The 18,170-nt window shown below is 40.5% G+C and overlaps 1 protein-coding gene across 3 annotated transcripts in view; it reads left to right on the forward strand.

The window, feature by feature from the left end:
• Positions 1 to 18,170, forward strand: part of PPP2R5E (protein phosphatase 2 regulatory subunit B'epsilon) — a 150,373-nt gene that overhangs the window by 88,660 nt on the left and 43,543 nt on the right. For all 3 annotated transcript variants that reach the window (XM_047079543.1, XM_047079541.1, XM_047079542.1), the window contains exon 4: positions 17,879 to 17,980. In XM_047079543.1, the coding sequence (XP_046935499.1) occupies positions 17,879 to 17,980 (102 nt within the window). The remainder of the gene's footprint in view (positions 1 to 17,878; positions 17,981 to 18,170) is intronic.

Raw genomic sequence — 18,170 nt, forward strand, 5'->3', positions numbered from 1 at the left:
TTGGTTATCTGTGTGTTGTATCTTTTATATATCCTTTGATTTAACGGGAGATCACAGCTCTGGTTTGCCTCTTAATAGAAAAATACGGTTCTGTAGAAAATAATGAAGTTGCAATTAAAAGTCTCAGAGTCTGCCTACACAGACTTATAGGAGTGCTTTGTTAATTTCACTACATGCTTTATTGGCTGAAGGACAGACAGAGTTTCTTTTCATAAAATAACAACTATCTAAAAATGCCTTGGGAATGATAAGTACCAGGGGGAAATGTGAAATTTCCATTTTTCATCTTCTGGCATCTGATAAGGAATGTAACCATACATCCTGGCCAGAATTTGCCTTCGAGGTGGCTCTTCAGACTGGAAGGAGATAAGATCTGTCCCATGTGGTGGTGCCTGGGTGGGGGTGATGGTGGTGGAGATGGGCTGCCTACGCTACTGAAAATATAAATAATGGAAGAGAATTGAGTGATGTCTGGGAAGGGCATCTAGGAACTGAAATTATTGGCAAATTTTGAGAATAGGAACAGGACCTGAGAATTAAATTGGAAAGTGAAGGATTCCTTGTTACTTAGAAAATAATTTAAGGTTACGATAATGAAGATTATCAACAGACATTTTTAGAATGAGATCCGGAAGAATTGGCCGCTCAAGGTTAGGAGCATATTGTTACCATTTGTAATTTATCAGAGGGTAGAGAGACTGGCAGGCACTTTGTCCTTTCTTTAATTACTGTAAATCTTAAACAACTGCACTGTGCTTCTTTAGTTAGTGCCCACTTAATAATATTCATTTAGCATACTAGGGTGTCTGTAGATTGTTTTTATAGAGTCAGTGGACCTTCTGATGTTGACTGCAGAATTTTGGGTATTTTGTGTTTGTTTGCTTGCTTGCTTGTTCGTGTATTTATTTATTTGATTTTGGAGCATGAGAGGGGGAGGGGGCAGAGAGAGAAAGAGAAAGGGAATCCCAAGCAGGCTCCGTGTTCAGCATGGCAGACTCGGACACAGGGCTCCATCCCACAGCCCCAGGATCATGGCCTGAGCTGAAATCAAGAGTTGGACGCTCAACTGACTGAGCCACCCAGGCACCCCTGTTTTGTGTATTTTCGTGGTAGAGGATCCATAGCTTTTGACTGACTATTCAAAGACATACCTGACTCCACAGGGGTTTAAGCTTGATTTTACCACACGTCCAATGCTCTGCTAGATGCTGCTCTCTTGGAAAATACACGATTGGAAAGGAGCAGAGTCTTCCCATTCATGGCAGTAACTACAGATGAAAAATGAAGTTGTTAGAATGATTTCACCAGTGAAACCATCTGGGCCCGTAGTTTTCTCTTTCAGCAGGTTTTTTCTGGTAGTGCATTCAGTTTCTTAAATACATGTCTGACTCTAGATTTTCCGTTTCATCTTGTGTCAGTTTTGGTAGGTTGTTCTGATAGTTGCACAATTTACAGTTGTAGTCGTATACTTAATCTTTACAGCATCTTCGCAAAGGTGTGTACTCATAAAAGATCACCAGCACTTGTACAAATTCCATGGTTAGCAGCACAATTGTCTGCAGCACCTACAATATATGAGTTAATTTATTCTTCACAACAACCCTGTGAGATCGATAGTAATATTATGTATATTATTTTATAGATGATGTGAAGGAAGTAGAGATCGGCTGTGGAACTTTCCCAGAGCTACTCACCTGGGGAACAGGCAGGGCAGATTTGAATCCAGGCTGTTTGGCTCCAGAGACCATACTCTTAACCGCTGTGCCTAATGCTTTCCTGGAATCATCCTTTACTATAGGAATGAGGACTAAACCCCAAAGATTGGACTCCTGCCTCTGAACTGTGTCCTTTTCCTTGAGCTCTTCTAAATAAATAGGTAATAAGGGTTTTGAATAGCCTTTCCCTGAATCTTGCTGCTCCTCACAAGGCCAAACCAAATAGGAGGCTTCAGGATTAAATGTTCATTGTTGCTTAAGAAACAGCTTCCCTCTCCCGCTCTCTCCCCTCACCACTTCACTACCCCGCCTTTGTGTTATTCTTGAATTAAGAGTGCTTCTCAACCTTGTTTTCTCTGCTCTCCCCCTCCCTTCCAGTATGGGAGAGTGAACGATGATTGGGAGGTGAAGAGGAGCTCAGGAGGAGGGCTGTGTAGTTCAGAACTCTCCTCTGTTCCACCCAAAGTACAGTTCTTGAGATGATCCTATCTCCTGAGTTCATGTGCTCCCCCCATATCTCTTTTGTCTGTCCTACCATTAGAAGCAGGCAAGCTCTACCAGCAGTCAAGGCATCCTTGCGTTACTTGCTTAGCTTGAATTTGGAGCAAGGGAGTTAGATGATGGGAACATCCCTCCGTCTCCATGATGGTCCCCAATCAGCGCTTACATGGGTACAGTCTCCTTTTTGTTGCCCTTGCTAGGTGAGTCCTGCCACTTAGACGAGTCTTCACCTTTTTAAGCGTGTGATGTTGTAAGGTTGTTATGATGTCATTATCGCTCTTTAGTCGTGATACCACCTCTACCACCCCTGTTAGGCTCTCCTTTTTCTTTAGATGGTTTAATCAGTTTTTCTAGCTAGCTACAGTGAATCTTGAGAGGCTGAAAGCTTTTTTTTTTTTTTTTATAAGTCTCTGTAAGGTAGCTTTCCATATCTTTTCTCTGTTGACTTAAAATTTTAATTTTTCATGGGAAGTTTCATCTCCAGGTCTTTTTTTTTTTTTTTTTTTTTGAAGACCCGGTAAATCTGCATGTGCCTGTGTGGTTAGAATTAGATATACATGCATATGTATACAGCCCTTAGTTTACCTGAATAAGATTTTTCCTGATACACTTGCATATTCATGTCTATACTATATTAATAATTTACCATTTCTGTCCAGCAGACATTGTCTCTTAAGGAATCTGACAGGGATTTTAATGGGTTTAGTTTTAATTTAAATGTACAAAGGAGTGGGTTTTTACTCAGGAAACAACTGAGCTACTCATGATTGCTATTTGCTTCATTTACAAGCTGTATCCTTCTGGCTTGACTGCTTTACAGATTGTTCAGAGTTTTCAATATACTTAAAATTGTTTGACAGCTGTGACTTGTCTAGCGCTGATGTATCCAATACTATCCTTTCTCTGTAACGAGAACGAGAACGCTCCCTCTCTCTTTCTTTCCCCCTCCCCTGAAACTGGCTACAGAATTGTGCAGGATAAGTCACAGAAGTGCATTCAGGTTTTGGTTTCTCTTTTCTCCTACCTTTTAATTTAACCTTGAAAATGAAAATATGATTAGAGGTGTAAGGAATGCTTCTGGAAAAATCTACCGAGGAAAATATGTGATAAAAAGGTTGGGAAATTGTTGCCTGTGGTTTCTATATAAGTAGGTCTTGGATAATTCTAGCACTTGCTGTTAGTTTATGTAGTTCAGCTGTCTCTCTACTGAGGACAGAAGTGAGAGAGGAAGGGACTTATTAACTGATTCTCTAAAGAGAAAGCTGGTTATACCCCAGTGATGCATTATGAGCAGGAAAAAACAGAGAAAATGAGTGTCCTCAATGTGGAATTCTCTGAGACGGTAATGCCTGAGGCAAGAATTTGGCAAGAAAACAACAAGCAGGTCATTTCCAGGAGGTAGCTGGCTTCTGACCAATATTAAAAGCCAAACTTGATCTGTAGGTGAAAACAAGAAGAAATACGCTATCCAGTGACTTCTGTGGAGGGAGTTGCCTCTGGAAAATGTGGATGACTTCTAGAGTTAAAATGCAGTTTCAGGAATGAATAGAGAGAGGTAGGGATTTGCTGAGCAGTGAAGGGAAAACTAGAAAGACCAGAGCCTCGGGCAGCTGCAGGTCCTGGGCAAGGAGCAGCATTGCCAGGAAGGCAGGGGTGACACGTGGAGGAGAGGATGTTTCGGATGTTTCAGGATAAAAATAGGACTGGTTATAACAATTTGGTGAGTTGGAAAGCAAGTTTATCTTTTAATAAAATGGATAAGCAAGCCATGTTGGAGTATATAATGTCTCTTCATTCTTCAGAGATGTAGGTATCAGACAGGGAGTGGGGGCTGGGCAGATAGTGTTAGGTACTTACTAAATGGGCTGCTTTGAAATACTGTGGAATTTCCTTTCCTGAAGAAGGTAAGGCCTTTATGAGAATAGGGTAGAACACTCTGGAATAATGCAGCCCTCTTCCTTTTGTGGGGACTTTTGGCCTTTTCTCCAGAAGTATTTGTTGAGTTTAGACAATAGAGAAGATCCTAGAAAATTGAGTGTGTATTTGTGCTGCCCATCAGGTACAAACTGGGGAGCCTGTTGTGCCCTGTTCTGGAAAGTAGGAGGAGTAATTTGAGGGGTAAAATAATCAGAAGGCAATGATCTATAAATACACATTTAAAACGGAAGCTAACAGGGTTGGTGGGCAGTTCCTGTCCCGAGAGCCCTTTCTTGGTTTCTTTCTGAGGCACTTACACCCACACTCCAGCCTCCCCTCCAAGATGAGGCCAGCATGCCTCCGTGAGGCCCGTGAGGCGGGTGAGGGACGGTTGTCTGCCTTGCCCTCCCTTGGTGGCTGATCTTACTCAATTCGTTATGAAGTTGTGTGGGTAAAGAGTGATGTTAATCTGTGATCATGTGTTCAGGTGCGTTTTTGTTTTCATAGCTCACCAGCTAGCTCAAGGTTTGTTTTACTAATGAAGGGTCACAGAGACCGAGAGACAAACCAGAATAAGGGACAGTGATAGCGTGGGCAGCTTCCTGTTTATTTTTAGTGATTTCAAGTAAGAACACATACTCAATAGCCGGAAACATACCTCAGAACCCTCAAGTGCTTTGTGTGTTTTTAAAATTCAGAGTTTAATTTTTCTTTTAGCATTAGCTGATTTTGAACCGAGTGTTCAAAGCAGATGTTAGAATATACGTGTCCTCAGAAAAGCCCCATGTTGTTACTGTTTTATTAACTTGTGCACTTTGGATTTTACAGAAACCACTTAATTTAGCAGTTTCAGTACTTTTCTAGGATTGAGGACCCAAAGTCCATGCACAGGAACACATGGTAGAACCCTGCTGTTGCATGGCTGGCCTCTGTGTGGGGCGTGCGCACTCGACTGCAAGCGCCAGCCAGTACGAGGGCCCGCTCTGCGCTAGGACTGTTGCAGTGTTTACACCTCTATTTTTGGATTCTAAGATTTAATATCAACAGTCTTCACTTTTGGATCCACTGCTACATTTCCAGTTTTGGAGACAGTGTAATGTAGTTGTCTCTGTGTGTGAAATACCATTTCCCTGTGATGATTTTGTGCGGGGCTAACAGACTAGAGAGAATTAATTTAACATTACCGTCACCACTTCAGCAGGTAAAAAGCTGCCTCTTATTTTGAGCAGAGTTTAGTCTCGAAATAGAAGCCTGATGGGAGTGGAGGGTTTCATGGTTGGAATTTGTGAGTAATAGGGGGAGAGGCGGGGATGGGTCTAGATTACGGAGGTCTTGGCAAGCCAAGTAAAGGAAGGTTAGACGTAATCTTAGAGACTGAAAGCGGAGAGCTGCTAATAAGGTTTTTGAATGGGAGGTGAAATGTACATGATACAAGTTTCCTTTCTCCAGCCCCCACCTAGAAAGTCTGTACCCTTCTGCCAGCTCCTTTCAGGGGGTGTAAAGCTGGCAGATTTAACCCAGGATGGCTGATGGCAGAGGGCTGTTGTCCTACCGTAGTCAGATGGTGACAAAGAAAGAGGAAGTGGAGAGAATATATAAAGAACTCCCCATCCTCCTGTATTTTCTCCTGTGCTCATCAAAGAAAACTTGAAACCAAAGAAAAAAGATTATCTATAGTTTCATTATTTAAATGCAATCAGTGTTCACATTTTAGCCAGTTTCCTCCTAGCCTGGTTTTTAAATGAGGCTTTCCCTTAAATTAAAAAAAAAATCCAGATATACTTAACATCAACACAGATTTTAAGAACAGATCTTAGGCAGTGAATCTTCAATGAATTTAATAATTCTCTGTACTCATACAGCCATAACTCCAGATCTAGAACACGGCCATCACTCTGGAAAATCTCCTTGTGTTCCTTTCCTGTTTTTCTGTATTAAACATTTTTCCCCCTAAGGGGAAAAAAAAATTAATTATTTCATACTAATCTTATTATACAATTACTTATGTTACTATATGTATAATTGGAACTAAAATTTTTTTTCTTCAGCATTGGGATATAAACATGCTTTCACGTAATTAACTAAATTTAAAAGCATCATTCTAATGGCTGCCATAATGTTCCATTATGGGGATATATGATTGTTTGCTTAACTATTTTGGGACATCAAAACTATTTCCAAATTTCCACTATTAAATATAATATCACCGTTAGCACCAAAGAGATATTGTGAAGGCATAAATCAAATGACCTGTTGATAAGCTGCGTAAAGCAGATAGATACAGGAGAGGAAGAGTTAAAGGAAATTCTAAAGGCTTAGACAGAATGAGGAAGGTGAGAAGAGAACTCTCTTCTAGAGGGAAGTGGAGGTCAGTGAGATGAGATTGGTTTTGACCAGATTGAATTTGAGATCGAGGGAGATGTCAGAACTGCTCTGTAGATAGCTGGAAAAAACAGAATTAAGGACATCCTAGTGCCTTGGAAACAGAAGTCATAGAAGAAGGGACAGAGAACTGAGTATTGAGAGAAGAGCATCGTGCCATAAATTCAGCTTTGCTCTACCTTGAGTTCTAATGCTGACTTTTTTTTTTTTTGTAAGGATTTGTGTTGTTCGTTGGGTGAAGTGATGACTTTGAGACATTCGTTTAACTTCTGTGTTCACAGTCTCAAGATCCAGAATGTGCTTTCCTTTCTATTTTGCTTCACACTCAGACCTGTTAACATGGTTGGTGTTAATTCTGAGAAAGAGAACTGTAGTGGGAGTATCGCTTTTATCAGGTTGGCAAAACGGCCATTTGGTTTTCTGGTGGTTCTGCTGGATTCTTTCCCACTAAAAGGGATTGACATGTTTGCATAAGAAAATTAAATTACTTGAATTAATAGAAGCTACTGGAGAATGGAAGAAGTAATTTAATAGGAAATAATTGCTAACTTTTGAGTTAAATGGGGAGACTTGAACGCATGCATGTATTTATTTACTTTTACCCCCCGAGATCAGACAGATTACTGAAAAGAAATAAAACCCACAAAAACAAAGCAAAATGGAGAGGAGATCTCAGAGTCAGCATCTTGGGAACTAGCAAAGCACATGAACTGGTGGTCACTGCGTTGGCAGATGAGAAAAAGCGGAGCTGTAAGCAGCAGCAGGGAGAGTCTGGAAGTAGCCCACTCACACCACATTAACTGCGGGAAGCTTCAGAAAGATGCCTTTCTAAAAGTAAAGGTGCACAGAGGCCAGAAGAGGAGCCTTGGTGGAAAGTCTGTGTAAGCAGTAGTCAGAACTCCTGATCCCACCTCACTCCCCCCCCAAACCAGGCAGCAAAAAGACTGACGGTTTTCTCTCTGGAGAGGCTACACTGGAGGGAAGCTGGGCTCGTGGACATCAGGCACTGCTGACAACAGCAGGCGCCTTTCTGAAAGTAGCGGAGCACGTTGAATGGGAAGATCCTCAACCCTCTTACCACTCAGCGTTCAGATCCCTTATGCCTGTAATCAGGAGAGGGATGTTTCTTCTTTGGAGAATCAAATAAGCTCAAAGGAAAGACCTAAAGGCACCAGCTAAAGGAGAGTTCTTAGGGGGATGGTGGTAAGGACGTGGCCCAGCCGGTCTGCCCACAAGCCCACTACTCTGTCACTCAGTGCCACCGTCTCATACAGAGCTCCCATTTTAAGTACTCCTGGATGTGGCACTGTCATAAAGGCACAGACTTTCTGGGTTTGAATCCTCTCTCCTGACACTGCCGTTAATACTGTTAATTAGTTTTGTATGATTTTGAACTTTATATAAATGTACACGGACGGGACTCAACTCAGATGCCTTCCATCTTTCCCATGCGTCCTTACCCTGCGCTCACCCCATCTCTTTTCCTGCCCCTGTGGCACTTTCTCATCTGATGGGCGTACAGTAGGTGAAAGAGAGTAGAACGGAAGACAGAGTACTTTCTTTCACACATTTTTCTCCCGTTTGTCTCCTTCTAACTAAATGTTGATGTACTCCTCAAAACTACCTTGTATGTACTTGGATCTGTACTCAGATTCTATTGATTCTCTGTTCTTGATCTCATGGACAGATTCTTTTCTTCCATACAGTTGTCAGTGCTCTAATCCTTTTAGAAACTGAACATCTAAAGGGATCCAGTTATTTTCAGAAACAATCAGTTTTTGTTAAATACAGTTATACCAGTTGATGATAACAGTTATCAGCGGAACCAACCGCAGCGGCAGCAGCAGTAATAACGACAATGAAAACGGATTATTTTAGTCTGTATAAATCTAAACGGTGTGCATACCTAGTAGATTTTGAAAGAAATACTTGCTAAAGGAAATATAAGTAAAAATGACATCTTTGTGAATTAGGAAAATAGCACATGCCCAAGATTTCTCTGACTTTAATCTTGTCTTTCAGATTTGACTTGATGTTTTAAAATTCTAATTGGGCAACATAAGTTCTTAAACTTCCTGTTTTGTTTATTACTCCCTTTCTCCAAAGGACTGCTAAGCTGCTTTTGTCATTTTAAGATGTTCCTTCTGCCTCATTTCAGAAATCAGTTATCATAGAACAGTGCCTATGTCCTAGAAAGCCCGGCTCATACAGATTAAATGTGCAACAGTAATAAGGTTGAAACCATCAACTTTAGAAATCGTTTAAATCCTCTTCTGGATTTCCGGATGTTGTAAAACAGATCAGCTGTCACAAGTGCATGTTTCCTAATCACATGTAAACAGTGAATACTGTCTTTAGTTCTGGTTCAGTGACTGTCTTCTCCTCAGTATAGAGCGACGTCCAGAAAGGTGGTTTTACGATAATAATGTGGGCACCCTTGGTGGAGTAGCTTGACCATACCTGCGTATCACAACGTTCTCGTCCTCCTTGGGTTGCCGCAACCTCTGCTTGTGACAAACCAGAGCATTGTGGCGATTCTTTTGCCTCAAGGAATTGTATTTAAGTCAAGTGAACGTGTTTGTAATAATAACTTCTGGAAATTCTTGCCTGAAATTTTTAATTATGTTGATAATATTACATAGTAGTGACAGTTATGTATTTAGTGCGTTAGAGAATAAAGGTAGACCTGCAGTGGATGCCTCATAACGTAAGAAGTTGTCATACTGATTTCGTTAAATTTCTCTTTAGATTTAGTGCTAAGGACGTGTCCTTATGTTAGAATAAGGGATTTTAATGGTTTCACGCGTTCAGATAACTTTTAAACAGCTGTGTTCATTCACATCGATGGCGATGGCGAGGTTTAAAAAGAGACTAGTGGCAACTACAGTAAACTTATTATGATAATTAAAAGACATGGTTTGGCTTTAGAAACAAATTACTGGTTGAACAAATTGCCAGTGAGTTAAATTAAGTGCTAATTGAAAGTTTTAAAATTTTGCCATTTGTTTCTTAATCAAAGTACAAGCTTAAAAGATGTATATCTGCTCTGATTCTAAGTTTCTTGAGCATAATTACAAAATGTTGGGAGTTTTCTCCTGGTTTTATATATCAATAATTATTTATAATTACTTTACAAGGGGCTGAGAGATTTGATGGGGCGCCTGGGTGGCTCAGTCGGTTGAGCGTCCGACTTCGGCTCAGGTCATGATCTCACGGTTCGTGAGTTTGAGCCCCATGTCAGGCTCTGTGCTGATGGCTCAGAGCCTGGAGCCTGCTTCAGATTCTGTGTCTCCCTCTCTCTCTGCCCCGACCCCACTCACGCTCTCTCTTTCTCTCTCTCAAAAATAAATAAACATTAAGAAAAAATTAAAAAAAAAAAAAGGGTCTGAGAGATTTGAAACGTTCTTTATCACTGGGACTATTAAGAATTCTTAAATTTGGTGTTACCAAAGGTACCTTGACATTATATGTGGGTTTAACATTTATTACTTTTATGTTGTAAAACATAAATAGCATAGCAAGGTATCTAGGCATATCTGTTAGAATTTTAGTTCTTTTTCTTAGAGTTTGAATATGTAACACTAATTCTAGTGTGTTTGGCAATTGTCTTCTCTGTACAAATGTCTGATTTAGAGATTTAAAGTAACTTTTGCTTACTTTAATACATTTCATCATGTTTATTTGATACATTTACTTTGGACTAACACAAAATACTATGAGAATAGTGCATGCTGACATAGTTTCAACATTGCATTTACTGGGGCTTCCCTCTGGTTCTAAATGCTTGAGTAAATAATTTTGTTTCTTTTCAATACATGATGGATTATAGAATTAACGAATGGATGAACTGGATAAAAAAAAAACTGAGGGATATCATTGAAATGGTTACTTGCATAAGATCTTAATACAAATAGTGCTAGAGGAATAATGGCACTTTTCAATTTGCTTGGATGTTCTCTATTTAACATCATTTGTATCGTCCTTTTTTTTTTTGTTAGAAAATCTACTTTGTAGATGAAATTTCAAGAAAATTCATTTTATAGCTGTGATGTCATTATTTTTGTATTTATAGTCAGTATACTTGCAATATTGCATGAAATTACAGTGTCACAGATAAAAGAGGGAGAAATGTTCATGAGGTCGACTAGTTCATCTGCATTTACCCAAGATGATAACCTACTCATCTAGAAAGTAGTATTGTAAAACAGAGGCAAGATGATTTAAGTTGTTTTGTTATACTATAGTTACAGGTGGTTTTCTGAGTACATTATATGTCTGATTTTACCCAGACCTTCGGTACAAATGGTGCTCACAAATACATAACTAAAGGGAACCGAAAGTATTCAATAGTTGTGTTTTTTTTTTTTTAATAATTCACTATATTGTTCTTACCTTTTGTTTTGTTCATTGATAATCTTGGCAGATATTTAATAGTGAGTAGCTCACAGGTGCTATCCACATTCTGTTCTTTTATAATGTGCTAGTCATTTTCCTTAAACAACAGCAAAATGTCAACCAAAATCAAGGTGTAAAATTAGTAGTAGCATTTCCATGGAGATCAAGAGATTCAGGAAAGTGAGGTTTTTTTTTTTTTTTTTTTTTTCCTGCAGTAGCTTAAATAACTATTTAAAAATATTAAGAGTTGTATTTTGATATTGTAAGTTAAGAAACAGTAAGATGTTTGTTTAATCAAAACCTGATTAAGATATGCCTAGACACTTCTTCTTTACTTATGGGGCCAGGCACTTAGGATCCTGTTAAGTTGTCTCTTTCACATTTGGCCAAGACGTTGAGATTTACTTATTTTTGCACTATAGTTAATGGTAATCAGCAGTAAACTAAAGAGTTGAAAAAGAAGAGAGCGGCTAGTCCCCCAGAGCAGGCAGCTGTTGGTGCCAGGCCTGGCCTGAGGCAGTATCCCCCTCCTTCATCCCCATCCCTCCCCGGGTGCTATGGTGCGGGTGCTCACCGGGTCACAACTGAGTTGTATCCAGTATGGGTTCTTTCTTAATATTAGTGTTATTTTAGAGTTGTCAGTTTTAGCAAATAAAGACGCAGGGCACCTAGTTCAATTTGAATTTCAGATAAACAACGAATACTTTTTTTAGTCTAAGTACGTCCCATACGACATGTGGAACCCTAGCTTGGGGAGATGAGAAGAAGGGATGTGAGGAATAGGAGCACTGGAGAGGAAACTTGGCAGTCAGTAATCAGGACGTTTGAAGATGGAGGTCTGAACCAGACGGTGAGGCTGAAGAGATTGTTCTGTTTTTCTTCTAATGCTGAGAAAGGTCAACATAGTTCTGAATGTTCACGGCGGTGGGGGGAGACAGTGAAACGGTGTCCGTGGTTGCCATTGAGGGCCACTGGAGGGAGATAATGGGAAAAGAGAGATGAGCAGTCAAAAAACTGATAGAAAGAAATGTGGTGGGGGAATCAGAGGAGAAAGAGAAAGAGACGAAGAAGTCAGGTCCATGCGTGGTCTTCAAGGATGGGATGGAGGTGGTGCGCCAGAGAAAGGACCCCGAGAACCATCTGTGCGTATCATGGTGCTGTGTTACCTTGCAAAACTCACAAGCTGTTTTCTTATTGGTAAGAGGAGGGAGCTGGATGAGAGAGAGTCTCTAACATGATTGGATTCTAGAAGCAACATGGAATTCCTAATCCTAAATTTTCTATCTTTAAGGAGGGGTTATTTAGATTTTAATACGTGTTTCTCCTCTTCCCTCAGCCTTGCTTTCTGTCCTTATAGCCATTTTCTAGAGGCCAGCCCAGTGCCTTCAAACTTGTAGTTTGATTCCAATATTCAACATTTATTGTATTATAATGCCTTTGGAATGAAAGTGAAACAGATTGTACCTCAAAGACACTTATTTCTTAAACTTCTTTTTCTTCACATTGATACCAGTGTAGATTAAAATAAAATAGTTGGAAACCAAATCCTTGTAATGTACTGTAAAAATTTCTTTTGTTCATTTTGGAGAACCCATTCTTGAATAAATAAAATAGACAGCCTACGACTAGAGCCTCATGCATTTAAATACATAATAGAGACGGTTTTCGAGACCTTAGCGATACCGTGTTGCATTTCAGTGTAGCCACATAGACTCCACAAAATTGGTCTGTGGTGGGGAGTGTTGCCCGTGGCTACTTGTAGTCATGACATGTTTGCATAAGCATAAACCTGCTGTTGGCTATTTAATAACGTTACGTATTTAGTAATCCCTTTAAAGCCTGGACTAGAAATCAGAAGTGGCCGTCAGTGATAAAAAAAGATTTAATGGAAGCAAATTTACCATGTTGGATAGTGGTTTGTTTTTTTTTAATGTTTATTTTTTGAGAAAGAGCATGGGGTGGGGAGGGGCAGAGAGAGAAGAAGACTGTGGACCTGAAGAAGGCACTGCGCCGTTAGCCTGCCAGCGCAGACTCACATATGGGGCTCAGACTCCGGAACTGTGAGATCGTGACCCGAGCCCAAATCAAGTCGGACACTCAACCGACTGAGCCCCCGGATATTGGTTTTTAACCATTTTTCGATCTTGGAAATCTTTTGAAAATAGGACCAGGGCAACTAGATCTTTTCCTAGCTCGGACTCACACATATTAAATGTTGCGGCAAAGTCAGGGGATTTGGAGGACCACCTCCCCTTCCCCACTTCTCGCTGTGGATAAACCAGTTTTAAACTCCCAGTTTTGGAGTTCAACCGTATAGTTACACTGGTCCATTCATTGAGTCTTTTAACCATTTGTTCCTGAACTAGGCTTTAGGCATTGTAGGAAGCTCTGATTTTTAACTCTCTCCTGACAGTAATAATCTCATTCAAACAAATTCAAGAGCCCGTTTTCATATTGAAATTAAAGGCATGACTTATATACCGTATGTCTCTTACTTAGGCCTTCTATAGATTTAGGAATTATTTCGTGTGCCTCAAGAGGAATGACAGCAACTACCTAGTTTATCATCCATATTCCTCTTGCTTTGCTACAGCTTTTTAAAATTTTCCTTTAGATATGCATTTCTATCCTGTATGGTTAAAGTCTCATCATTTTCAGTTGTCTTCCCCCTAAATCTTTATTTATAAACATTTCTTTGTGCTTCTGTATGGCCATCATCTTTAATGCTGCACAGTATTCTGAGTTGATGTACCTCTTGGATGTTGGACATAAAGATTATTTCTAATTTTACACTTTTTGTAGAATGTTGTCAATGACTACTTTAAGTGGTTTTTTCGGGAGTGCCTGGGTGGCTCGGTCAGTTGAGCGTCTGACTTTGGCTCAGGTTGTGATCTCACAGTTTGTGAGTTCGAGCGCAGCATCGGGCTCTCTGCTGTTGGCATGGAGCCTGCTTTGGATTCTCTGTCTCCCTCTCTTTCTGTCCCCCATCCCCAACACATGCTCTTTCTTTCTTAAAAATAAATAAACAGGGGCACCTGGGTGGCACAGTCGGTTAAGCGTCCGACTTCAGCCAGGTCACGATCTCGCGGTCCGTGAGTTCGAGCCCCGTGTTGGGCTCTGGGCTGATGGCTCAGAGCCTGGAGCCTGTTTCCGATTCTGTGTCTCCCTCTCTCTCTGCCCCTCCCCCGTTCATGCTCTGTCTCTCTCTGTCCCAAAAATAAATAAACGTTGAAAAAATAAATAAATAAATAAACATTAAAAAAATGCAGAAAATACTTTTTAAAAAGTAGATTTTTCAGACTTGTCTTGGATTAGTTTTTCACAATAGATTCTCAAGGATGAGAGCCATGGTTCATCCATTCATGACATTTTTATTAAGCACAGTGCCAGCCTGGGTCAAAAGCTTGGCCATTTCTGTGACACTTGATATGCTTTGACATTCTTTCCAAATCTGCTAGCAAACTACTTAACCGACTGAGTCAGCTTGTAATTGTCCAGCCCATTTGATCTGTGCTTCCTCATTATTCATGTGGTGAATATTTAGAAGTAAACTGAATAAAGCATTATAAGGAAGGCAAATCTGAAGAAACAGCAGTGTGTGGCTAAATGAGATGTGCATGCCTCTAAAACCACTCGGTGTTTGGATTATTTCCATACCTGACATTCTTTTGATGTGATAATTGAGAGATGAAGCTTTGACCAAATTAGAGGTTTAGATGAACTCTGTACAGAGTTAACCATTTTAAGTTAAATAACCTGGATTTATTTAAATTACTCAGAAAACTTTAAATTGAAATTTTAAAAAGCAAAACCAAAATACACAAAACCAAAATGTGTCCAAGTTTTTATTTTGTGAACATTTATTGGATGCCTCGTATGTGCTAGGAAAACAAATATGAACGTGACATTGCATACTCTTCATTAGGGGAGAGAGACAGACAGTTATGTAAACAATTGCTACAGCACGTGATGGGCTCTTTAAGAGAGTGTATATGTCCAAGAGTATAAAGGAGCAGAAGTTTCTGTGTCCTTTTAGTTTTTACTATACAGAGGCCCACTCGCTTTTTAACTTTTATGGTTTATTTTCACATTTTGGAAGAGGAAAAAAACTGTTACAGAGTACAGTAAATATGAATGATTTAGTTGGCATGAAAATTCAGTTTTTGAAATTTATGGTTTCAAAAGCAAGGAACTGAAAGACTTTTGCCCCTTTGTGTGTCTTTTTTCTTAAATATTATTTATTTTGAGAGAGAGAGAATAAGAGCACACTTGCACAAGTGGGGGAGGGGCAGAGAGAGGAGAGAGAATCGCAAGCAGGCTCCGCACTTGTCAGCACAGAGCCCTGCAAGGGGCTCGAGCTCCCGAACTGTAAGATCGTGACCTGAGCCAAAATCCAGAGTTGGACGCTTAACCAACTTACCACCCAGGTGCCTCTGCCCTTTTGATTACAGTGTGGCTGGCTGGTTGCAGAGAAGTCATTGGTTGATGGCTTTCTGAAAACTCACTAGTTTCTTTGTAAATGGAATTCCTAATAATCATTGGAAGGGACAAAAATAACATGATAGACCTACGCGTGCTGTCATTGGCTGTGGCAGAAATGGTACAATCGAATGATTGTTTTCAGTCATCTCAGCTAAAGTAGAGCAAAAGAAGTGGTCTGCCTACTTTTCTAGAACACTGTGGTAGAGCCTGACAGCCTGGGTTCAGTTGTAACTGCTGGTTACTGAGTGTAACCTCAGATCTTCTCAACACCCGTGTTCCTACTTCCTCAGTGGTAAACTGGAGATAATCATAGTATCCACTTCATAGAGCTGCCGAATCCGATAGGTACTGCTCTATGCGCATCTCAGTCAACCTCAGAGAAGTACTTGCTGCTGCTGACGTCTTTGTCCTTCCTAAGATACCCTTAGCTCCTGAGACCCTAAACTAGTTCTTTTCTTCTCCTACTTTCTTTCTGTTCCTTTTCATTTGTGTTGCCTGGTGGTTCTTTTTCTGTCTCATTTCTGAGTGTTGGATGCCTGAGGGTCTTTCTGTTTACTCCTTTCCACACTGATCCATTAGTCTCACGGCTTTAAATATCATCTGTACGCCAGAGTCCTTATATGTCTCTAGTCCTGACCTGTCCAGCTTGGAAGTCCAGATTCATATGTTTGATCGCCTCCTAGATATTGCTTCTTTAACGCATTCCTAACTGGATCTCTGGACCTCCCCACCCACACACGTAAACAAAAAAAGCTTTCACTTTCCCAGCCATCTCCATCTTTGGTAGATGGCCTTGCATCTATGACTCATCCTTGATTCTTTCCTTTTCTTCACCCCATATATCCAAGCCAACAGCAAATATTACCTCCGGAGTATATTTTGAATCGATCTATTTCTGTCTTCTCTGCCACCATCCCAGTCCAAGCCATCATCATCTCTTGCCACCTTCAGAGGCTTCTAGCGTGTCCCCTTCCTGTCTGTTCAATACAGAGCTACCAGAATCATTTTTTAAAAAGCAAAAATCAAATCATGTCACATTCCTGTTTAAGATCAACTAATGGCTTCCCATGACACTTCAAATCAAATCAAATCAAATCTCTTTTCCATAGCTTACACATCTGGGCTCAGTTTCCATAGTGAGGAAATTGGGATACTTAGGGGTTTAAATAAAACATAAGCTCCTAGAGGGCACAGACTTTTTTCTGCTTTGTTCATTGTTATTTTTCTGGTGCCTGGAACAGTGTGTGAACATGATGGGCATTTAGTAACTATTTGTTAAGTAAACAAACACATTTGGATTAATGGGACCCCAAAAGCCTTTCTTCTTCTCTCTTCCAGAGCAGCGTGCTATATTTAGTATTTTCTGCATTATACAGAAAGTCCAGCAAAGGCTTCTGGTGCAGTCTCCTTTCTTGCCTTGTACACGTTTTACCCCACTGACCCCTCCTCCCCCCATTTTTTCTTCACATCTGAGAATATGTTTGGGTCATTGAGAGAGGATGGATGACTACGTGGGACAAGAAACAAATCAAAAAGGAACCTCAAGAATAGTACCAGCTGCAGTTTTAAATTATTCTTTTAATGTTAGAGAGAGAGGGAGAAAGAGACAAAGTTTGAGCCGGGGAGGAGCAGACAGCTAGTGACAGAATCTGAAACAGGCTCTAAGCCGACAGCTGGCAGCATAGGACCTGACACGGGGCTAGAACCCACAAGCAGTGGGATCATGACCTGAGCCAAAGTCGGACACGTAACCGACTGAGCTACCCAGGTGCCCGCCGCAGTTTTAAAATAAGCATTTTACTACAGAAATCTTGGAACATGTGCAGAAATAGTGGACTGGCATAATGAGTCCTCATGCCTTCATCACCCAGTTTCAATAGTTATCAACTCCTGGCCATTCTTTGAGCAACCAGCATTTAATTTGGAAATTGCCGATGGTAACGGAATACCTAGTCAGTTCACAGAGATTTGTGTCACAGATACAGCTTACTCAGGGCATCATTACTGCTTTGTAAACCAACTGAGAACAGGTGAAGGATGATTTCGAGTATGTTAGGTTTGGAAATATCTTTTCTGATTTGCTTTTTGTAAATGCCTGGGATTTTACCATTAGTTCAACTGTTAATTTGCAAATTGTGAATAAACCTGGAAAGGGAAGTACATAAAGCCCATTAGCCCATTAATTATTTCTATCTTAGAAGCATGCTTGCCGGGTAAGTAAGCACGAGCAGGCTTTGATGGGAGGTCTAAAATTAAAGGGGCCTGGGCAAGGAGTACTGTTCAGGAGGGCTGGAGGTGCTGCTCTACTACTTTCTGGCTTTGCCGAGAGGTGGTCTTGGCCTCAAAGCCCATGGAGAGAGGTCCCCGTTCCAGTTCGATGGTGTTCCCATCATCTGTCATCTGGGTTCCCTTTGGCTGGCTGCAGACCTTGTGTACGGCTGCCCAGGAGGTGCTTCCAGCTAACTCTGCTGCTTGTTTATTTTTAGGTGTCTTGCAATATATTCAGAACTCTCCCTCCTAGTGACAGCAATGAATTTGATCCAGAAGAAGATGAACCTACCCTTGAGGCATCATGGCCACACTTACAGGTACTTTGAACTACCATTTGTTATAAAAGAAAGATCCATTAACTTATTAGCTGATTAGCATGGGAGTTTCTTGAAGGCCTTTATTCACCCAGAAATCAAATTAGAGTACATTAGTTGAAAGCTTAGAGAATGCTTTCTGTGTTTCTCACTCTTGATAATTAGGATGCCAAAAGAATAAAATAATAAGTTT

Source organism: Lynx rufus, unplaced genomic scaffold, assembly GCF_022079265.1.
Source record: "Lynx rufus isolate CCGP_SWC_20201006 ecotype Redwood Valley unplaced genomic scaffold, mLynRuf1.p SCAF_17, whole genome shotgun sequence".
NCBI lineage: Eukaryota > Metazoa > Chordata > Mammalia > Carnivora > Felidae > Lynx > Lynx rufus.